At 37.5% G+C, this 24781-nt stretch overlaps 2 protein-coding genes across 5 annotated transcripts in view; one reads left to right on the top strand and one right to left on the bottom strand.

Moving 5' to 3' along the window:
• Positions 1–24781, bottom strand: part of MED12L (mediator complex subunit 12L) — a 228774-nt gene that overhangs the window by 101564 nt on the left and 102429 nt on the right. The window lies entirely within an intron of this gene.
• GPR87 (G protein-coupled receptor 87) lies at positions 1284–23351 on the top strand. Its single transcript, XM_070753441.1, has 3 exons — positions 1284–1534; positions 15610–15736; positions 22228–23351. The coding sequence occupies exons 2-3, from the start codon at positions 15661–15663 to the stop codon at positions 23265–23267; spliced, it is 1116 nt and encodes a 371-aa protein (XP_070609542.1). The 5' UTR covers positions 1284–1534; positions 15610–15660; the 3' UTR covers positions 23268–23351.

Genomic DNA, 24781 nt, shown 5'->3' with positions numbered 1-24781 from the left:
CTGTCAATCATCCCCAAAGATGCCCAACAGAGAACACGCAGTTGCTAAACCACCACACAGTTTTCCGCCCCTAACCTGCCTACCCAAATGACCAAAGGTAAGCAAATCAACCTAAATGGGTGCAAGCACCCCCTAACCGCTTAGTCCGTCTCCACAGTGTGGAATAGGCGAAAAAAACGGTCAAGACTAAAGGGCCTGACCGCCAAAAATTCCTATTCGGCCCCCTAGGGCGACCCAAAACAGCACACTGAAAGATAGGGAGGGCGGGTGGGTGTCTGCTTGAAGAGACGGGTCCGGGCGAAAAGGAGGAACTTCGGGCCTGCACACCCTTTTATAGGGCTGGCAGGCCCCGCCCGGACACGTCACTGATCAGGCCACCCTGGCCTGATCATCGGCCGAAATCTCGCGAAATCTCACGAGATTTCGGCCCAAAATTACAAGATGGCGGCTATGCCATGTGGCCGGTCTCCCCGGTCCCCCTGCAAAAGGCGCCGGTGGGTAAGTACCACCGGCGCTATTCTGACAGTGCTGAAAATATCTTTACAACCAGTCCTCACTTTTAAAAATCTTTGCAGGTCTATAAGCACACCTGTAAACTGAAGTAGGATCGTAAGCACAATCACAGGTTCACATAGCGACCACTTCACTGAACAGCCAAGTTGCCTGCCCCAACAGCATTTTCTAAATAAGGACTGCCTGCATTCTGGTAAATGGCAAAGTTTATCATATGACAATTTTTTTTACTTAATAAAGCTCAACCGGCAAAAAATGACAGTCTTTGAACAAGCAGACAGGCAAGTTCAGACTTTTCTCCCAAATCTTCACAGGTAAAAATAATGATCTGGTAATGTTTTATTTGCATTTGTGTCTCTTCTGAAGTAAAGTTAGTCTAAACCTTATCTCTCATTCAGACCCCAGGATCCTAATACAGCACAATTATAAAAAAAAGACGGCATAAAAATATTAGTTGCTTTATTCACTGATAAACATTCCACATATGAGTTTAAATTATTTTGCATCTGTACTTTTGAACTATTTTCTTGCAAAGCATGGTTGTTTTTTAAACAATCTGCTCCTTGCACATACCTCAAATGAAAAGTAAACATCTTTTACATAAAACCTTATATTGGTAAAACACGCTTTTCCTATTTTTTCTCATGCCGTCTGTCCCTTTAATTTTACCCTTGACTCAGAAAAAGTAGTTCTAATTTCCAAATCTCACCTACACTAGGTTTGTGAGTCATCCCCAGGTACTGATCAGCTAGTTGCTCAAGCTCTTACTTGCTGAAGCCATTTGGAACATTTCAGGCATAGAAGACCTGAAGGACATCCACCGAGGCTTAGATGCTGCCATTTCTTTTTAACAAATCCACTTTATTCAAAGAGATTTTATATATTTCCGGTCAGGATATATGTTTATCTTTTTTCTCCTCTGGTTCAAGCTAACAAGATTTTTGTTGTTGTTGTTGTTTTGGGGAAGAACACAATGCAATCTGGAAACAGTGGGAAGAAAATGAAGAAAGAAAAATGACAGGTAAAGTTTAAAAGTTGTCAGATAGGGAAATCAATGGTCAGTGATTGAATTTTGTGTTATTTCATGATCACCTTGCTCAACAAGGAATGTAATGGAGGGAAGTGCAATTAGTGAGAAGTGAAGTGTTTCTGAATGTAGAAATCTATATTGATTTTTGCTGAATTAATTATACAGAAGCGTAAGTTGCTCTAATATGTAAAAGAGGATAAAGTTCAGAATTGTTTTACTTTAAAGTAGAATGCAAAGTAGCATTCTGTTATAAAATTTGTATGTTCCTTTTTATTAAAAAAAAGTGAAAGAATGCTTTTGCTCCTGTTCAAGAAAAACAATATCGGATTTTAACTCTCTTAATCGTACTAGATATACAGAAGGATCTGAAATTCCACTAGCACATGTCAGACTAGAAACCTCTAGAAATTACCATAAACAAAAGTATTAACGTTCCCTATTTTTAAACACTTTAAGTGTAGTTGCTAAGCGTTTACTCTTTGTTAAAAAAAGGTATACCTAGGAATAAAAGATTTTTAAAAAACCACCAGGAGAGTTGTAAACTGTTTGAAAGGACAATTTATCTGGAAGAGGTAATTTGAATTTTCAGAAATCTTTTTAAAAATCCTGTAACATTTAAAGTTTTCCTACTTCACTTATATTTAATTTTTTTCTTTTTTTATGTATGTAAAGCTTCTGTTATGAATAATTTTATAAACATCGCAGGTGCATTGTTTGGTGTTTTTGTTTTTTACCAAATTAAGTAGTTTTTATAGTCAGGCTTATTAAATATATAGAATTATTCAACACATCAACCTCATTTGTTGATTCTTTTCAAAGCAGAACAAAAGACCAAGTGCCTTTCTTTAGAACTTATTTGTTCGTTCTTTGGTTTTCAAGTAAGGTTGTGAGAACAAATCTCCTTGTTAGTTGCCAAAAATTACGTGAATGTGTGTGTGGAGAGTCAATAAGCACTTTTGGGCATATGAGATGAACAATAGAGAGGATGCCCAACTTCTGAACATTCTTAGCCTCTATTTTCTTATTTCCTTTCATGTACAACTTTCCCCGTCACATGCAAGTCGTCTTTCACTCTCTCCATTCTTTAATTATCATTGCCTTTTCTCCACCCCCAATCCTAAAGGAACTCTACACAGAGTGAAGTCACTCAACTATTCAATTTCTTGTGCAAGTAATAGCATGCAGTATTCTCTGGATTTATTCCATTTCTAAGATACTTGACAATTTACCACATGTTGTTTTGTACAGTATAGTCTTCAAGTTCATAAAGGTATTACAGTGTCCAGTACAGTCTTACAACCTATTATGCAATGTATTTTACACTAGGAAAAAAAGCAAAAAAGCCTATAAAATGCCAAATGATTAAATGCAAGTTTGTAATGATTTATTGGAACTAATTTTGTCTGTACTTTAATTTATTCCAGAATAAAACAGATCTTTCATTTGCAGAGCTTATTTTAAGCAGACAGATTAAATATGGGAGCTGAGAAGTAAGAGGAGCCTAGATTAAATACAAGCTGTCTTCTGTTTACTATTTGTCTTTTTTTAAGTGGCTTACAAAGTTAAAAAGAATGCTATGGGTCATGGTTCAAAGATCATAAGGTGGTTCCCTAAACAGCCATAGGGGGCAGTGTTTGTAGTTTACTTGATCTTACTATGTGGCATTATTACCATGTTTCCAACTCTATTATTCTTCTGAACATCATGCATTTCAAACTTTTAAGAATTTTATAATGTATATCCCTAGTCCATAAATTTTCTTTGATGCAGTTTTATATAAAGCAGTGTTTCTCAACCTTGACAATTTTAAGATCACAGATTGATGCAAAAGGAGACCTGGTCAGTTGGTAACATCATAATAATTTTAAAAAATCAACATAATCTGCAGCAAAAATTATCATCGCTATTGTTTTTTAAACCAAGCACTGTCTTACTCTGTTTCTTGATTATTTTACACGTTTCAGACCCAGAATGGTCCTTCTTAGAGATAGTCAATATGGTTCTTAGTCCTGCATATACATCAATTTGTGTTACATTAATGTGTTGTGGATGGATGATTTTACTGCTTTAGGATAAAGTGGCTAACATTTCTGATGACTTCGAACAATTCTGCACCCTCCAAATCCAACATTTAGAATTTCCATTAGCTTTGCTAATTCAGTAAATTAGCAAAGTCCTATTAATTGGGCATCCTGGGAATTCCCATCCCAGCTTATCTGGATATCACTAGTTAGAATATTAACTTAGTATGCATACAACATTGTGCCCCTCTTGTCTCTCATTGATATTGATACTACTGTTTTATGCAGTATAAACTTGTTGGTATAAACATCAAGGTAGATATACATTGAATTATAAATATTTAATAAATAATACATTCAAAATATCTTTATTTTGATTTCATGCTGAATTACATAAGCCAGAAACTTTTAAAAGACTATGCTTCAGTAAATTAAAAAGCACAAACACAGGGTTCTAGTTTACAGATAAAAAGTGTATTGCGGAGCCTTGATGGTCCCTAGGTTTGTTATTTTCGTGCACATATTTAATTACCCAATTACGTAACTTCATCATTGCTAGTGAAGCGCTAGATGGAACATCTGCAAGAAAACATCCAAGCTCAAAGAACTAAGGACCCTATAGTTCCATGAGCTACAAATATTCTCTTCTAAGAACCATACTGTATATGACAATGTGGTAGAAGATGCATGTAGAACCTGGAATAAATTTCTTTACAAGGAATTTACGAAAACAGGAGAGGATCCAAAGTATGAGCTGAAGAAGCTTCTTGGGTGAGAAGGGAAATACCTTCAAAAAAAGAAAGTTCAGAAAGTACCTCTCAGAATATAGAGAATCAATGAACTTTTGAACTGGTCTTGCCCCAATGCAAGATTGGTAACTGTAGGTTTCCTTTTGTGCCCCCAAATCTTTCTGTCTGCCATTTTTGGATATTCTTTTTTAATAGTTGCATAGCACTAGCGGAGCATATAATTTCTTTGTCACTAGTAGGAAATCCTTTAGACTCCATCGCTGAAAGATTAGGCTTAATTTTCTGATAAGTGGATCATTTTATCATGGCATTCATTTTATGAATAAGAAAGTCTACCATGGTAGTTCTTATTTGGGCTCCCACAATATCTTTTCAAAATTTCAAGCATGTATCTTGCACTGCGTTCAGTCTGAAATATTGTGGTTTCTAGCAGAGCTAACAGATGGTAAGAAAAGGACAGCTAATCCAGAGACACAGATAGCACTCCTTTTCCATCTAAATGGACTTTTATTGCTATATAAATACAGCCAGGGGTGGGCTACTGCCTGGACGGGGGGGGGGGATGCAATGGGGTAGCGAAAATGGAGCTCCACCCCAGAGCACCCAATTTGCACTGAAAGATATTGAAAGAAAATGCAGGGTGTCCTGCACAAGCCACACCCACAGTGTGGTAGTAAACGTTTTGGTAGCCCTTCACTGAATACAGCTATGTATTTATATTTTAATAACATACAGTGAACTTCCATACATTTCAATTACAAGCTAATTAACTGCCAGGTACATATTTAAGTTTTTGGAATTCTTTCAGTGTTTTAATTGCTATGACAAGATGACAAAAATCCACCCTTGAGACAAAAGGCCGCACAGTCTCATGCTATCCTGACATAAGTGCCTCTTGGGATTAGAGCAATTTTATTTTCTTAGCTTCAAAACAGTAGAACAAAGCAATATAGTAAGTTTTCTCTGGTAATCCTAAATTAAGACAGGTTAAATTAAATATATAATCAGAGTGTCAATATAAATAACATATAGAGGAAACAGTAGTATAGATTTCCTCTACTCTGGTTATTGCTGAGATTTCTTACTAGTTGTGTATATAATGACTTATTTAGGGCTAAAATTATGTTAACTGTTTCTTTCAAAGTAAGATATATAGACAGAAAGGCCACAGCACCATTGTACAGGTACAGCTATATCTTGAACAGGATCACAGCAGGAATTTGAAGAGATTTTTAATTTGTTGTTGCAGTCCCAGAGTAGATTATTTTACCAATTTGCCAAAGTAAATTTATTTTATTTAAAGCTTGACAGTGCTAAAATTAATTAATCATACTCAATTAATACCATGGGTAAGCAAGATGGAGTTAAAGTACTATAGTTTAGACTTTACTTATTTTAATTTGCTAAATATTGTCCAGACTATTATATAGTATACGTACTAACACAAAAATTGAAGCAACAATAAAACAGATTTCTTAACTATCAAGTAATAAATCAATATAATTGAGTCTCCGGAGAGGGGCGGCATACAAATCCAATAAATAAATAAATAAATAACATATTGATTTATATACCATAGTTGATACGCCTGTTACTTTTTTTGATTCGCCTGTTACATATTTATTATATACCATAGTTGATACGCCTGTTACTTTTTTGGTTCTTCTCCTTTTTCCTCAGTGTTAAACAAAATATTTTGACTGTAAACATCTATTTCATAATTTCAGTATATGTAGAATAGACAAAGTAATTTTGCTTCCTCAATTATGTACTTCATGTTTTGAAGTTCATAATCATGAATTATGTTGCTTCTTAAATCATGAATTTCATAAATTATGTGCACTTTGTGATTGGAAGAAAAAAATAAAATATTGGGATATAATTTGTGGGCAAGCTATATTAGCACTTGTATAACTTGTATAAAAATGTATGGAATTCTAGGAGAAGGGGTGGAGACAAAAAAGAAATCATCCTAGAATCTATACATAGCCACAAAGAAAGTCCAAACTTAAATACAGTTAACCCATATCTAGCACCCAAATAGTTCTAACCATTAGTTGAGTAGATTCCTGTGCATAAGCATGAGTGAAAATAAATTGGTTTCATTGGAATTTCAAGTGTGGTCCTGATCTTTCATATAATTAAGGGACTGACTGTCAACTAGGCTGACCCTAGGCTTACTCTGGTGAAGTAGAAATATTCTATACCACTTATTCAGGATTATCCCATCTCTGAAAGTATTTAATGTATTGTTGTTATGGGAAAAACCCTGGTTTACTTCTGCTTTCAGCAGGTACTCAACTTTCAACATTAGTTAACCATGATAAATTGGTGTCTTTGCAGTTTAAACAGCTTCCTTCCATTTGGAAGGTCAATGCTCTGGAAATTAAATGCAAAGCAACTGAAATAATGCAGATTTTGTTTTGGTGTAATAAGCTAGTTATCTTTATTAATTTATGTTTATGCTAATAAGGATTAAACTATCAGATTTTGAATTTTTCTTTGTTATACGCACACTATCATTTTATAGAATGGCTATGAATGGTTATAATAAAAAGTCAACACAGGTAGTCTTCACTTAGTTACTACAATGGAGGCCAGAATTATATGATCATAGTTTGTTGCAGTTGTTTAATGAGAAACATGTGTAATCACATCATTCTCCTAGTTGCAGTTGTTAAGGAGGCCAAGGAAGACAGGCAGTTCTTTCACTTAATCTGCAAAAAAGAATTCCTACACTGGATAGGGAAAATTCAGCCCATTCAGGAAAAGAGTTCTCTGGACAGGAAGAAACTTCTTCGCTTACCAAAGCCTGATTAGACCAGCCCTGAGAAGAAGTTCACTTCCACAAAGGGAATGAAAGAGCAGCCTGGCCTCCTTCAACAGGCAACTACAGTGATACCTCATCTTACAAACCCCTCGTCATACAAACTTTTCGAGATACAAACCCGGGGTTTAAGATTTTTTTGCCTCTTCTTCCAAACTATTTTCACCTTACAAACCCAAGCAGCCGCCACTGGGATGCCCCGCTTCTGGGCTTCTGTTGCCAGTAAAGCGCCCATTTTTGCGGTGCTGGGATTCCCCTCCATGGGAAACCCCACCTCCGGACTTTCATGTTTTTGTGATGCTGCAGGGGAATCCCAGCAGCGCAAACACGGGCGCTTCACTGGCAACAGAACTCCGGAGGTGGGGTTTTCCAGGGAGGGGAGCCTCAGCGAAATCGCAGCATCACAAAAACACAGAACTCCAGAGGGGGGGTTTCAAGGATTTCCGTGCTTTTGCAATGCTGCAATTTCGCTGAGGCTCCCCTCGCTGGCAAACCCCACCTCCGGACTTCCATTGCCAGAGAAGCACCAGTTTTTGCGCTGCTGGGATTTCCCTGCAGCATCACAAAAACATGGAAGACTGGAGGTGGGGTTTCCCATGGAGGGGAGCCTCAGGGGAATCCCAGCACCGCAAAAACGGGCGCTTCACTGGCAACGGAAGGTGGGGTTTTCCAGGGAGGGGAGCCTCAGCAAAATCACAGCATCACAAAAACACGGAAGTCCAGAGGTGGGGTTTTGAGGATTTCCGTGTTTTTGCGATGCTGCAATTTCGCTGAGGCTCCCCTCGCTGGCAAACCCCACCTCCGGACTTCCATTGCCAGTGAAGCACCCATTTTTGTGCTGCTGGGATTTCCCTGCTGGGATTCCCCTGCAGCATCACAAAAACATGGAAGTCTGGAGGTGGGGTTTCCCATGGAGGGGAGCCTCAGGGAAATCCCAGCACCGCAAAAACGGGCGCTTCGGCTGGCAAAAAGGGTGAGTTTTGGGCTTGCACGCATTAATAGCTTTTCCATTGATTCCTATGGGAAACATTGCTTCATCTTACAAACTTTTCACCTTACAAACCTCGTCCCAGAACCAATTAAGTTTGTAAGATGAGGCATCACTGTATTTCATTCTGTGTACATTTCTTCTCTGGGTAGGCTGAACAAGGCGTGACTTCTTTTGGATAGGCCAATGAGGGAGTCCCTCCTTCCACTCCCTGTGTAGAGGAGGATATTTTCAAGCAGATCTGCCTTCCAGATTGATTTGAATGCACATAAGTTGCTCTCTTACGGTCTTTCCCATGATATTTTCTTGGCTTCAACAATACCTAGTGTAATTGAGCAGAGGATCGATGATACAGAAATGAAAAGTTATGTCAGTCATATATCATGGATGCCTAGTCTTGAACTTGACATAAAGAAAATATACTTGCAAAAAAAGAGGAATCAGCACATGGAAACTCTGTTAAAAGTTTGTGTAAAGATAAATGGAGAGAGAATCAAAAATAACATTGTCCAAGGAGGTTGTTATGGACTATCTGGGCAGACCAAAGATTCATATCAGGACTTGTGTCAGATGACAAGTCTGTGTCATGTGATAGTGATAATGGAAAATTTCAGTTATTCAATTATCCAGATATCTGCTAAGAATCTTATTCTGTCAAGCTGGATCTCTAACAAATGCATGTTGCTGATAACATTGTATGGAACATGGTGGAAAAAACAGCAGGGTGATCTGCTTTCTGAAATCTGATTCTTACCAATTTGTTAAGGAAAATCAAAGTGACTTGTACCTTGAGGAATAACAATCATGTTCTCATTGAATTCAGTATAACCAGGGGGAAAGGAATTAAAATAATCAGTCTTGAATAATTCAGAAAAGTGGGTTCTTATGAAAATAAGATAAGTCTGATCCTAAAATGAAAGAAAAAAGTATCTGGGAAGAAAGAGAAATTCTATAAAATGAGATATTGAAGGAACAATCATGAATAGTTTGTATGCCATGGGAAAAACATAAACTGAGAGACAAACCTGGGATCTGTCTAAAATGCTGAAAAGGGAAGATGGATAGGAAATGAAACACATAATCAATGAAGAATACAAAGATTATGAAATCTTCAAAAACTGGTAGGAATGGTAGTAAAAAGTTTTAAGCTAAAGTTGAATTGCAATTTATATAACAGAATGATCCTTTGGTATATGAAAGATAAAAGGAGAGCGCCAGAAAATATAGGGTTGAGAAGAAAGTGATGAACCAGTAATGAGTGATGAAAGTGAGATAATAGTTATTGGGGGCTCTTTTGCATTTTTCTTCTTTCAAAATGGAAACAGAACCTAGTTAGTAATTGTTCCGCCATTGGAAGAAGTTTAATAAAAAAAGGAAGGTTTAAGAGAAATCTTAATTAATTTCAATGATGAAACTAGCAGAAGTGAAAACAGAATTGCTATCTATAATCTTTGAGAACTGGAAGATTGGTGATTGTGCCAGGAAACTAGAAGGGAACAAATTCTATCCCTAGCTTCAAAAATTCAAAATATACATTTGTCAAGGATTATTGACACCACCACCACCAATAGATTATTAAGCAACATGTATGTGAACACTTAGACGGGCAGGTTATAATTAAGAGGAGCTAGCAAAGTTTTGGTTTCTAATGAATCATATCAGGTGAACAGTCATGGGCTTACCTAGGTATGCCCATGTTTCTCCATCACTCCGCAGTCTGCATTGGCTGCCGATCAATTTCCGGTCACAATTCAAAGTGTTGGTTATGACCTTTAAAGCCCTTCATGGCATTGGACCAGAATATCTCCGAGACCGCCTACTGCCGCACGAATCCCAGCGACCGATTAGGTCCCACAGAGTGGGCCTTCTCCGGGTCCCGTCAACTAAACAATGTCGGTTGGCGGGCCCCAGGGGAAGAGCCTTCTCTGTGGCGGCACCGGCCCTCTGGAACCAACTCCCCCCGGAGATTAGGATTGCCCCTACTCTTCCTGCCTTCCGTAAACTCCTTAAAACCCACCTTTGTCGTCAGGCATGGGGGAATTGAAACACCTCCCCCTGGGCATGTTTAATTTATATATGGTATGCGTGTGTGTATGTCTGTTAGTATATGGGGTCTTTTAAATCTTTAAACATTTTAAAATTGTTAGTTTATTTATGATTTGTTGTTACATGTTGTGAGCCGCCCCGAGTCTTCGGAGAGGGGCGGCATACAAATCAAATAAATAATAATAATAATAATAATAATAATAATAATAATTATTATTATTATTATTATTATTATTATTATTATTATTATTATTATTATTATTATTTCCTTCAGCCGAATTGTTATTTTAGTAGATTGGGAGAATACTGTGTACATATTTTATCAGGATCTCATAAAAGTTTTTATTTGCTAATGGTTGCAGTGATCTATATTGCTGTTCTCAGCAATGGCATGATAAAGAAGATGAATGAATCTTCTTTAAAATATTAGCCACCCATTGTCATTTTGTGTGATTTGCAAAAGTACAAGGAAGTAGATCAGTCAGAAGGAAGTTCCTGACAAGGCAAGCCTATGTCAGCCAGGCTATGACAAGAAAGGGTGAGTTCTACTTTGCTGGCAGTCCTCAAAGGTTGAATAGTCATCAGTCAAATGACTCTAGTGGATCTTAAGTTGCAGGAGATGGCTTCTAGCATTCTTCTCACTTCTATAAATCTATGTGTTACTAAAATTAAAAGATAATTTCACACTATATCTAGAATTAAGTTAAACTAATGAAATAGTGACAGTCACCTAACAATATTGTAGTTTAAGATATTAATATTATGGACCCACTGGGTAAAGATGATGTTCTAGCTATATCCCCCTATAGTCTAGTCCAGTGTTTTTCAACCAGTGTGCCGTGGCACACTAGTGTGCCGTGAGATATGGTCAGGTGTGCCGCGAAGCTCAGAGAGAGAAAGAAAGAGAAAGAAAGCAAGAGAGAGAAAGAGAGACAGAGAGAGAAAGAACAAGAGAGGAAGAAAGAAAGAGAGAGAGAAAGAGAACAAGAGAAAGAAAGCAAGAGAGAGAGAGGGGGGAGGGAAAGAGAGAGAGAGAAAGACATAGAAGGAGGGAGGGACAGAGAGAGAAAGAGAGCAAAAAAAGAGAGGAAGGAAGAGAAAGAGGGATGGAGAGAGAGAGAAAGAAAGAGGAAGGAAGGGAGAGAAAGAGGGAGAGAGAAATAGAGCGAAAGGGAGGAAGAGAGAGAATTTTTTTGTCCAAACTTTTTTTAGCCCCCCACCCCGCTCAATGTGCCCCAGGGTTTCATAAATGTAAAAAATGTGCCACGGCTCAAAAAAGGTTGAAAATCACTGGTCTAGTCAAATAGTGATATTTGCTTTGACGGAAGATATGTATAAAAAGATGCACAATTATGTTTACCATATTTGCACTGCTATATATAGCAAAGTTTGCCTGCAAAAAACCCCTACCATCTCACTCTTTATGTCAAAACTGGAAGAATGGCTAAAAAGAGAATTCCCAAGGTACCTAAACTAAACTTGCATTAATCCATTAGTTTTACAACTAAGGATGGCGATTTTTAGCTCAAATACCAAGTGCTCCGTTGGTGCTCCACTGCAGTGGACAATTACACAAAATCTCTTCTTACAAGTTCAACAAAAAATATACAAAGAACAGATATCGCTATCCTGTGGAAACAGCTTCCTTCATTTCTATCAGAGTGGAGAAGATCTCTCTTCCCCAGAAAAACAGACTTTCTGCCAACCTGCTACATATTTATTTCAAAGGCTCCATATCAGACTACATCAAAAAAACATCCAGAATTCAAATTAATGCACTGCTTGTAAATTAGACACAGAAACAAACAAAACAGATGGAAACGGAAATGGCAATTCAGCTGAGATTTGTATCTCCTTATGCAATGTTTTCTATCATCCTTCATTTTGAAACATATATAAATAGATGAGATATTAGCTATTATCCTTCAATCTATAATTTTGTTTCTTGAGTAAGACTCTTACTTCTATACCCAAACCTGTCCATCAACTTAAGTGACAAATTACATAATACGTGTAACACCATAATAATTTTTATGTAATTATCCCATCTGATAAGTTCCAACTTTATAGATGCTAAACAACATAGACTAACAAAATCTATTAAAATTCGTGGCTAAAATATTCCTTTTTTATTTTTTAATTCTTGTTGAAACAGCCATGCAGTGCCCTAGCAAAGAACAACTAAAGCCTCTGTTGATAGTCAAATTACCAAACCTAAAATATTAACAACACACTTAATAAAGGTTTTAAAGCATGTTTTTGGACACAGCTGGTAAGCATTATTTGAATTTCAATATGAAGTAACTTATTCTTCATTCTTCAGGCACCATTCTGCAGTGGTTCTCGTGCAGTCAATTGCAGTCGGTGTTAGTGAGAGGACAGAGGTCGATCCCTAGTCCCCTCCTTTGTGGGGTGCCGTAGGATTCAGTCCTTTCTCCTCTCCTTTTCAACATCTACATGAAACCACTGGGTGAGATCATCCAACAGCATGGGGTGAGGTACCAGCAGTACGCTGATGATACTCAGCTGCACATTTCCACCCTGTGTCAGTTCAGCAAAGCAATGGATATGATGTGCTGGTGCCTGGAAGCCATTAGGGTCTGGATGGGCTCTTAAAGTCCATATTTATTTATTTATTATTTATTTATTAATCAGATTTGTATGCCGCCCCTCTCCGCAGACTCGGGGCGGCTCACAGCAATCGCCATACAATGTAAACAAATCCAATATTTAAATTAATTTTAAAACACCACAAGTTAAAACCAATCATACACACTAGCATACCATACATAAATTTTATAAGCCTAGGGGGAAGGAACATGTCAATTCCCCCATGCCTGATGACAGAGGTGGGTTTTAAGGAGCTTACGAAAGGCTAGGAGGGTGGGGGAAACTCTGATATCTGGGGGGAGTTGATTCCAAAGGGTCGGGGCCGCCACAGAGAAGGCTCTTTCCCTGGGTCCCGCCAAACGACATTGTTTAGTTGATGGGACCCGGAGAAGGCCAACTCTGTGGGACCTAACTGGTCGCTGGGATTCGTGCGGCAGAAGGCGGTCCCGGAGATATTCTGGTCCGGTGACATGAAGGGCTTTATAGGTCATAACCAACACTTTGAATTGTGACCGGAAACTGATCGGCAACCAATGCAGACTGCGGAGTGTTGGTGTGACATGGGCAAATTTAGGAAAGCCCATGATAACTCTCGCAGCTGCATTCTGCACGATCTGAAGTTTCCGAACACTTTTCAAAGGTAGCCCCAGGTAGAGAGCATTACAGTAGTCGAGCATCGAGGTGATGAGGGCATGAGTGACTGTGAGCAGTGACTCCCGGTCCAAATATGGCCGCAACTGGTGCACCAGGCGAACCTGGGCAAACGCCCCCCTCGCCACAGCTGAAAGATGTTTCTCTAATGTGAGCTATCCACCTTTGGTAATGGAGGGGGGGGAGAAATAACCTCCTCAGATAGGGTTTGCAACTTGGGGGTTCTCCTAGCTCTGCAGTTGAGATTATATCAACAGCTCTGGCTAGGGAGACGTTTACACAGATTCGCCTTGTGTACCAGTTGCAACTCTACCTAGACCAGGAGGCTCTTCGCAATCATGTTACCTCAGTAATTCTGGGAGTTGAAGTCCACATGTCATAGAATAGCCAACTTTACCTACCTTTGCCTCCAGGCTGATTCCTTTTTTGACTCTGCTCTCAGGTGCTGTTACTCTTTCACCTGCAGTATTTGGAATAAATCCAAATTCATCCAACCAGCTATCTTCCCATACTTAAATACAGCCTGGGTTTAGTTCATTTTGTATCTGATTCTCTGAATTCCCTTCTTACTTGCTTGCATTTGTAGAGATAAGCAAAGAAGATAATAGATATGAAGTTATTTTTATGAAGGCACAATTTCAGTATTTCATATAAAATATGATGGTTCCAGCACACTGCTAGCTTTCTGTCTTTCTCACTCCGTGTCTCTCTCACACTTTTCTTCAACCATTCTGAAATGAGTGCCATAGTTTGAAGTAGTTTGATCACAATAAGATTTGTTTATGTAATACTTGTCGTATATAAACATTGTTTTGCTGTAATCTAAACACTAGGCATACGGACTTTTATTTTCAAAGTATCCAAAACATACTGTAACGGAGCATTTGTATTCAGTAATTCTCATATAGGTTCCAAAGTATCTTTTTCTAGAAATATACTGTACACAGGAACATTGTTGCTGATCATTCCTAAATGTATGAATGTCATTCATAAAAGCAGACAAAATAGAGAAAAAAGTCCACTAAAAAATACTACGTAGGCAAATTTCTGCTGACAAATATTTACTTACGTGATGTATCTCTTCCTTAGCCTAAAAAGATTTCTGATGCATATAGAAAGCCAAGGTTAGCTCTGCTTATTCATATTTACACTCATATTCTCAGCATCTTTATAAAAATCCTCCATGAGGATTTCATGATGAAACTAAGTTAAGGAGAGGTTTGATGACTTGCCCAAACAATAGAAAATGCCTGCACATCCTCCAAATAATCTGCACAGTATTTCTTTTTTCCTGCTTAAATAATTCTAGGAACAGAATAACTCAATAGTGTTTATCTTCTGTTTATAATGATAGGGTTTCTTTATTTAACTTTCGCATCACTGGAAATCATTGCTAAGCACAGAGAAGAGCAACAAAGATAATTGGGACACTAAAACATAATGAATGGTTGCAGAATTGGGTTTGTCTAGTCTAGTAAAAAGAAAGACCAAGACAGACATGATAGCAGTGTTCCAATGCTGGGCATCAACCTATTTTTCAAAGCACCCACAGACAAGACAAGAAACAACATATGGAAACTAATCAAAGAGAGATCCAACCTAGAACTAAGGAAAAATGTCCTGACAGTGAAATACTGTCAACCAGTGAAACAGTTTGCCTTCAGAAGTGATGGGTACTCCATCATTGAAAGCTTATAAGAATTCTTATTTGTTTGATGATTTGAGTAAACTGTTGCCTTTCAACTTTACAGCAGAGATTGCTGATAGAGTTCAACTATAGTTGCTGAAACCTTAATCTTTTTCTATTTGAAAAGAAAGGATTAAAAAAGAAGAGTGAGCACACTCACATAACTAAAACAAAATAGGAATCATCGATGTAGAAGAATGTAAACTATGTTAACAAATCAGAAATATGATTATTATTGGAAACAACTAATATTAACACTACTTGACATTGAGAGTTCCAGCCAAATCAAGACCACTGATTTGAGGAGCTCAATTTGTGTTGATTAATCAGATAATGAAAGAAAGAAACCATAACGGCAATAGAGAAAATAACTGTGACATGTTTCCTCACAAAGGTACCATCATCTCCATCTGCTACTTTCCATCTACAGTTATAAATAAGATAGTTATTTGCTCACTGTAAATATTTTCATTTCTATATTTTTCAGAAATTAAAATCTGCACAATCCATCATATACTGCAGATCAATTGCCACCAGCATGACTTCTGAAAAGCATTTGATGTGCAAATCAACAATAATAATGGGGCCTAATATATCATATCTGAACCTTACAGGTAATTGTTGTTGCTTTAGTGGGGAAAAGAAAAGAAAGAATTCTATAACTTTTAAGTGGTTTCCTCTGCCCTTTCAGCCTAATTTTTCGAGATTCACGTAACATTTAGCAAGCAAATGTGATGATTATTTCATTCCTATACAACGCTATTAGTCATGGATCCTGGCAATTGCCTGGATGACTCTCTGCTATTAGCTTGGCAAGATTTTTGGAAGTGATTTGCCATTGCCTGCTTCATAGGACTGAAAGAGAGTAATTGTCTGATGACAGTTAGATTAGAAGTCACTGTCTCCTGTTTTCTTGCTTGGTGCCTTAACTGCTACATCAAATTGGCTTCAGTTTCATAATGAGTACTTTTTATAATCTTCATATAACATTTAAGATAAATTGCCAGAACTTTGGATAATCTGTATTCTTGATCAAGTCTTACAAAATAGTGTTAATGGTAGGGAGAAAGCAAATAATTACAAAGGAAACTATTGACATTGCATCCAATTTATTTAGGTGAAGCTATTTATTAAACATATTGTGTTTTATATTATGATTAAGCTGTATAGTTGTTTAATTTAGGTAAACATACGTTTTCCCACAAAAATACACCTCTGACATCCACAAAAACAAAGCAATTTCATGAAGCTCCTGAAGAAACTTCTTGGGATCCCAATTTCATTAAGTATTAAAAGAAGGCATCCCAAAATCATTTGTTTTGAAAGTGCCTTTTCTTTCTTATAACTGTTATTTTTATATTAAAATTTAGAAGTAAAAACTATATTGACGAAAAGGGGTGCTAAGTGCTTAAGTCTCAGTTTATTTCATGTTATCATCTGAAATTATGATACCATTAATATTAAACTAAAATTAAATATTCAATAAAATAATCAATATTAGTTTTAGCCTGGGAACATAGTATTGTTTCAATCATCAGATGAACATAATAGAACATGCCTATTTTTGAAATTAGGGTGAAAATTAATCCAAACTCCATTAGGGCAGTAACTTTATTGTGCTATTGCCAGTTTAGTTCCATTGAAGTCCAAATATCAGCTATGGTATACAGTGTTCCCTCGATTTTCGCGGAGGATGCGTTCCGAGACCGCCCGCGAAAGTTGAATTTCCGCGAAGTAGAGACGCGGAAGTAAATACACTATTTTTGGCTGTGAACAGCATCACAAGCCTTCCCTTAACACTTTAAACCCCTAAATGCAATTTACCATTCCCTTAGCAACCATTTAGATTATTACTCACCATGTTTCTTTATTAAAGTTTATTTAAAAAAATATTTATTAAAAGTGGATGAAAGTTTGGTGATGACATATGACGTCATCGGGCAGGAAAAACTGTGATATAGGGGGGAAAACCGCAAAGTATTTTTTACTTAATATTTTTGAAAAACCGTGGTATAGATTTTTCGCGAAGTTTGAACCCGCGAAAATCGAGGGAACACTGTATTTCCTTTTCTTTGAAAGCTTGCAACAATTATGTAAAATTTTAATTGGCCTAATAAAGTTACATTAGTTATTATTCAGATTATTATTATTATTATTATTAAAGTTGTTTACTTGTCTTAATAATTATGGTATATTATTTGGTTTTTATAAGTCCTCATAAATCTTTTCAAATCTAAAGCTACTCTTTGTCTTCTTGTCTAAGTCTTAAAACTAAGTCTTAAAAGCATATATAAATTTATTCTATGGGTTATTCCATCTTTATCGTTCATTTTATTAATCTTTAAAAGTGTTGCTCCTTTTTGTAAATTAAAGTCATATAGCAGTGATGGTGAACCTTTTTCCCCCCGGGTGCTGAAAGAGCATGTGAGAATGCTATCATACATGTGCAAGTGCCTATACCCATAATTCAATGTCTGGGCAGGGTGAAAACAACTTTCCCACCCCCAGAGGCCCTCTGGAGGCTGGAAACAGAGGGTAAAAACACCCTCCACCATCCCCCCAAATACTCTTTGGAAGCCAAAAACATCCTCCCAGAGCCTCTGTGCAAACCAAAAACCAGCTGGCCGGCACACATATGCACATTGGAGCCGAGCTAGGGCAACGGCTCGTGTGCCATCTCATGTGGCTCTGCATGCCACCTTTGACCCCCGTACCATAGGTTTGCCATCACTGTCATAGAGCATTGGATTTCAGATCTTTCTTAAGAACTTCCCATAAACTGTTCCTTCCTTTCCTATGCATACTTCTAACAGTGTCAACCATATTTAATAGTAACTAGGGTACATGTGGTACATTATTTGTAATCAGCTACAAAAATGCAGCCAAATTCAGCATAGACGATCCATGCTTGTATGACCTCTGCATTTAGAAAAGCAGTGACACTGGCATAACTAGAATTTAGAATTAGACTTCAATTACCTTTCCAATCCTATATACTGGTAACTATTTTTCCTTTATTTGGTAGATCACACAAATGTATCTTACTGGACAGTCTCATATTTTAGACGTACAATATTACACACACACACAAAGGCTTCAACATTTTCTTAGGGAGTTTGTCCAATTGCTGAACTTATTTGAAGAATTACGAACACAATAAATGTGTTCAGGAGTTACTTTTTTCTCAGTTCTTTTTGTATCTTCATAAACTCAACAAGTCCTTGCATGCAGCAGGAACTTACTCATGTGTTTCAGTAAACATATTCATTATTTAAAACAATGTACACCCTGCCACCTCATTGCTGTAGCTGTGGTCTAAAGCTCTTTTTTATACAGTACTAACACAGTAGTATAATTTTCTTGAAATACCAGTTTTGCTGCTGAAAGGCAGCTTTAGAAGAAAAGATTTCCCAAATGGATTAAATGTCAAACTTTATATGCTTCACTGCAGAAAAATACTACGAAGCTTGACTTAAAATTCGTTGTCTCATTTCCTATTTCTTGTAGTGGTCAACCAGAAGCTTAGAATAAAGCAAAGGTTAGAATAAAGCAACAATAATTCCCTGATGTTGTTACTCAGTGATTGTATTGAGTTGAATATGGAAACACACAAACCTAAATATCATGGCCAATAGCACTCTTTCTAGACAACAGCTGCCAAAAAAGCCAACACAGTACTAGGCTGTATCCCTGGTATGGCCACACTTGGAATACTGCATTTAGTTTTTGTCGCCACGATGCAAAAAGGACATTGAGACAATAGAAGAATGCAGAGAAGAGCAACACAGATGATTAGGGGACTGGAGGCTAAAACATATGAAGAACGATTGCGTAAACTGGGTATATTTAATTTAATGAAAAAAAGGACTAATAATAATAATAATAATAATAATAATTTATTGGATTTGTATGCCACCCCTCTCTGGAGACTCGGAGCAGCTCACAACAGGAAAACACAGTACAAAAAAAAAACCAGTTAAAACCCTTAATATAAAAAACAGTCATATATCCCAGACAAACCATACATAAAACGGAATGGCCAAGGGGAATCAATTTCCGCATGCCTGATGGCAAAGGTGGGTTTTAAGGAGACGCATGATAGCAATCTTAGATATCTAGCCCCCTAGATATCTCAGGGGCTACCACAACAAGAGGGAACGACACTATTCTCCAAAGCACCTGAGGATAGGACAAGAAGCAATGGGTGGAAACTAATCAAGGAGAGGAGCAACTTTAGAACCAAGGAGAAATTTCCTGACAGTTAGAACAATTAATCAGTGGAATAGCTTGCCTCCAGAAGTTGTGAATGGTCCAATACTGGAAGTTTTTAAGATGTTGGATAACTATTTGTCTGAAGTGATGTAGGGCTTCCTGCCTAACCAAGGGGTTGGACTAGAAGACCTCCAAGGTCCCTTCCAACTCTGTTTATAATTTATTATAATATATAAATTATATTATAACAAATTATTATTATAATATGTAAATTATAATATAAATTATAATTTACATTACATTACATTACAATTACAATTACATATTAGGCACTTGACCTGTACAAAATAAAGAACCCTTTAGTGGTCTTTGATAACATTGAGTCTAGCAGGCAGCTGATTTCTTGCAATCTCCGAGACCGCCTTCTGCTGCACGAATCTCAGTGACCGATTAGGTCCCATAGAGTCGGCCTTCTCCGGCTCCAGTCAACTAAACAATGTCGGTTGGCAGGCCCCAGGGGAAAAGCCTTCTCTGTGGCAGCCCCGACTCTCTGGAACCAGCTCCCCCCAGAGATTAGAACTGCCCCTACCCTCCTGGCCTTTCATAAACTCCTCAAGACCCATCTTTGTTGTCAGGCATGGGGGAATTGAGATGTCTCCCCCGGGCCTATATAATTTATGTATGGTATGTTTGTAGGTATGTTTGCTTAAAAATGGGTTTTTTTAACTATTTTAAATTTTAAATTGTATATTATTAGATTTGTTATGAATTGTTTTATTGTGTTGTGAGCCGCCCCAAGTCCATGGAAATACAAATCTAATAGATAGATAGATAGATAGATAGATAGATAGATAGATAGATAGATAGATAGATAGATAGATAGATAGATAGATAGATAAACTTCAGCATTTTTGAAAGCTTGCCTATTTTTACTAATTATATCTTCTGCTTAAATATTTCCTACTAATAAGTAAGAATATCTCCCGAGAAAGTTCACTTCACTGCTGCACAATTCTTCTATCTCAGAATTTCTTTTAATGCTGAACTTTGCCTTTTTTAGAATTTTTACCCATTAATTCTAGTACTGTTCTCTTAGGCAATTACTCAATTACATGTTCACAATTACTTGAATTTAAGCATTTACAGAATGCTGTGTGAATATGTATAGTAGTACATTAATAGACAGTTATAACCAAATAGCTCTTCACTACTATCAACTGCATAATTAATTCATTTGGGTAAATACATATTTTAAAAGGATGCTACTTTATCGAAATTCCCTGTTTCCCATCCTCGCTATAAAATCAAAGAGACATGATGTTTAAGCACTAATAATCATGGCTTGGCAGCTTATATGCTATTTCTACAATCATTATTAAATATTACAATATCAAGATTAGTTTCAACTTATTTTTCAGAATATAAGATGCAACGGAGTATAAGACGAACCTATAAAAGTATTCCGAACCAAAGGGTGCAGTAATATATTATTTAATAAAATATCAGTGTACAGTAGTCCCTCACCTATCGCTGGTGTTACGTTCCAGACCTGGCCGCGATAGGTGAAATCCGCGATGGGGAATTTATCGACTGATAGTACTTATTTAAGTATTTATATTGTAATTGTTTGGTAAGTTTTCATTGTTTTAAGTGTTTATAAACCCTTCCCACACAGTATTTATTTTAGATACAGTATTTAAATACAGTATTTACAATTTTAGATTTTTTTTTTTAAAAAAACCTGCCGATCGAGTTCGGCGGGCTGTTTAAATCTGCCGATCGACTTCCTCAGAAACCCGCGATGAAGTGAAGCCGCAGTAGGTGAAGCGCGGTATAGCAAGGGACTACTGTAGCAGAATAATTTTTACAAACATGGATACTTTTTACAACCATGTACACTTTTTACAAACTTCAAACTTGACAGCTTTAAGACTTGTGGACTTCAACTCCCAGAATTCCTCCTCCAGTCATGCTAGAAGAGGTAATTAGAAGATAGAAACACACCCATTTTTGCAAAAAATGGGGCATTTTTCACCCATTTTTGGTAAAAATAGGGTGGGCAAAGAATCTGGGAAGCCTACAAGAGCTCATGGGGGATGGCAAAAATGGCCCCATTTTTGCAGATAACGGGCTATTTTTCACCAATTTTTCACAAAAGTGGGTAAAGGGCCTGGGAAGCCTGTATGCTGGGGGGATGGAGAAAGCCTGTATCTTGGGTCCTGGGGGAAGCCTGAATCCTGGATGCAGAGGGATGACAAAAATGGAAAAATTGAACTTTTTTGCCTGTTTTTTCCCACAATATTCGAACATTTCTGTCTTCCCCCAGGAGTTCTCTGCAGGCTTCCGAGACCTCTGTCTACCCCATTTTTGTGAAAAATGGACACATTTTTGTGTTGGGAAAGCAAAAATTGCTGTATTTGGTGTATAAGATGCACTCATATTTTCACCCTCTTTTAGGGGGTGCGTCTTATACTCCGAAAGGTGTGTCGTATACTTCAAAAAATACAGTCTGTAAATTTGGCAGAAAACTGGTCAGTTCTTATAGCACCATATGTTCCAGTCCTACTATACTGAATAGATCTTAGGAAATACATTTATTTTTGGTTGAAAGGATGCCTAGAAAGTGCTTCTTAAAGACTCTTGGGTTGGGCAAAGAAGGAACTTAGCATAATACAGAGTTGTCATAATGAAGGAAAGTGACACACATCACACTGCAGATTATTATGCCTTGTGATTCCTGGGCCTAGGAACTAGAATCAAAAGAGAAGTGAGTCAGACTTTTTTGCCCATCCTGGAGAGCCAACTTCAGTGTGATTGTGATTTCTGTTAATACTTACCTGACAGCATCGTTGAAACAGTTTTTAATCAACCTTTTTAACCATCATTTCTATAGATCATCAATCTCCGGGTCAAGACATCAATCTCTGGGCCAATTATTCCCAAGATCTAATTGGGAATTCTACCAATAATGAATTTACAACTATTGTTTTACCTCTGCTTTATCTCCTTATATTCTTGGCAAGCATCTTTCTGAATAGCTTGGCAGTATGGATTTTCTTCCACATCAGAAGCAAGACCAGCTTTATTTTATACCTCAAAAACATTGTTGTTGCAGACTTGCTGATGACTCTGACATTTCCATTTAAAATTATTCAAGATTCAAGACTGGGGCCATGCTACTTCCATTTTGTCCTATGCCGGTATACAAAAGTTGTGTTTTACGCCAGCATGTATACAACAATTGTTTTCCTTGGACTTATTAGCCTTGATCGATATCTGAAAGTGGTAAAACCATTTGGAGATTCCAGGATGTATAGCATTACTTTCACTAAGATTATGTCACTTGTGGTTTGGATTGTTATGGTGTTTTTAGCTTTGCCAGATCTGGTCCTCACTAATAGTTACCCAACTAGGATAAATACCAGTGACTGCTTAAAACTGAAAAGCCCATTGGGAGTCAAATGGCACAACGCTGTCATTTACTTTAATAATGGCATATTTGTCATTGTGCTGATTGTATTAATAGGATGTTATATTGAAATATCCAAATATATCTATAAATCCAGCAAGCAGTTTATTAGCTCTTCAAGTCACAAGAGGAAACACAGTCAAAGCATAAGGGTGGTGGTGACAGTATTTTTTATTTGCTTTGTGCCATACCATCTATGCACAATCCTTTTTAATTTGTGCCAGTTAGATTATTATTTAGGTGCATCCGCCCACAGGATCCTGTACTACTGCAAAGAAGTGACTATTTTCCTATCGGCAAGCAATGTCTGCCTAGATCCAATCATCTACTTCTTTATGTGTAGATCGTTTTCACGAAGGCTTTTCAGAAAATCAAATATACGGACAAGGAGTGAAAGCATCAGATCCTTTCACAGTATCAGAAAGTCAGAGGTGCGGATTTATCATGAATATACTGATTTGTGACAGCGTTGCTAAGCATTTTTTTTAATTTTTATTTGTACCAATGTGTTCTGTTTGTAAATAAAGGTGCTTTGCTTGTTTTACAAATCTGAATATATTTCGTGCAACATACGATTAACATTTACATCCTTTCCATGGTTTTTGGTTTGAAAAGGAGGTAGGCAGTCCATTAACTAGTGCAAAATACAGTATATGTTCGCTTGACAATTCAGGTTTAAAAAAAAATTATATTATGATTATTTTAAAAGATATATGGTGCCATCTAGTGGACAAAAGCCAGGTTGTGACTCAATGCAAGGACTGAGCAGCTCAAGCTCAACAGTCCAAAACTGTTGGCTAAAATTGCTTTTCTCCCAGGCTGCTCCCAGCTGTTTATAAAGCCAACTTCAAAAATTCCAGTCTGGTGACTTGGCAATGGGACTAAGCCATAAAAATAAGGCCTGATTGGTTGTTTCTCCTTTCTTACCCTTCCCATCCCTGCCTTGATGATTATTCCCTCTAACCAGTTCTCATATTTTCCTTAGTTTTCTCAGATATTCTCTCTCTCCCTCCCTCCCTCTGTGTCTCTCACACACGTGCACACACACACACACACACACACACACACACGGGGAGTGGGGGAGATGCCATTATTGCCCTTCCTGCCCTACCTTTCCCATTATTGCAGTGATGCTACAGTACTCAAAGCATTCAGGGACATGTTGTCCTTTTACTTCTACTTATCTGAAAATCCATGGGAATTTTGCAGCAAAGAACACCAATTATAATATTTCTACATTATAAACATCCTAAAGATGAGATTATTATTTAAAAAAAACACCTTGACCATTTAGGGCAGACCTGGGCAAGTGGCGGCCCAGAGGCCACATGCGGCCCGCCCGCTGTCTGTGACCAGCCCGCAGTGGCTGGTCCAACCAGGAAGGAGAAATGAATGGAGGGAGGGAGGGAGGAAGGAAAGAGAAATGGAGGGAGGGAGGAGAAATGGACGGAGGGAGGGAAGAAGGAAGGAAGGAGAAATGGACGGAGGGAGGGAGGAGAAATGGGGGGAGGAAGGAAGGAAGGAAGGAAAAATGAAGGGAGGAAGGAAGGAAAAAAGGAAGGAAGGAGAAATGGAGGAAGGAAGAAAGGAAGGAAGGAAGGAAGGAGAAAAATATAATATAATATAATATAATATAAAACTATAATTTATAATTATAATATAATTAACTCAGCTCTACCCAATAATATACAGTATTGGGTAGAATTGAGTTAATTATATTAGTCCGGCCCTCTAAAACCATCCCAATTTCTCCTGCGGCCCCTTGGCAAAATTAATTGCCCACCCCTGATGTAGGGACTAGTCAAACAACTGGCAATTTCAAATCTCAAGCAACAAATGTTCTTTATTACATATTGGTAAAAAGAATCAGAATACAAAATACCAACTTTGAGGAAATGAACTTATAGATGATCTTTACTCTGTCAAAGACTTATATCCAATTACCTAAGTGCTAGAGCCCACTGTAACAACATTGCTA

The sequence above is a fragment of the Erythrolamprus reginae genome, chromosome 5 (genome assembly GCF_031021105.1).
Source record: "Erythrolamprus reginae isolate rEryReg1 chromosome 5, rEryReg1.hap1, whole genome shotgun sequence".
Classification (NCBI taxonomy): Eukaryota; Metazoa; Chordata; class Lepidosauria; order Squamata; family Dipsadidae; genus Erythrolamprus; species Erythrolamprus reginae.
Note: the sequence above shows the minus strand (reverse complement) of the source record. Positions and strands in the feature narration are given on the sequence as shown.

What these genes read in the sequence shown, in the direction of transcription:
- GPR87 (XM_070753441.1), top strand. Translation starts at nt 15,661, where the DNA reads ATGACTTCTGAAAAGCATTTGATGTGCAAATCAACAATAATAATGGGG. An exon ending in ATCATATCTGAACCTTACAG is followed by an intron (nt 15,737 to 22,227) that starts GTAATTGTTGTT and finishes TCATTTCTATAG; the next exon opens with ATCATCAATCTCCGGGTCAA.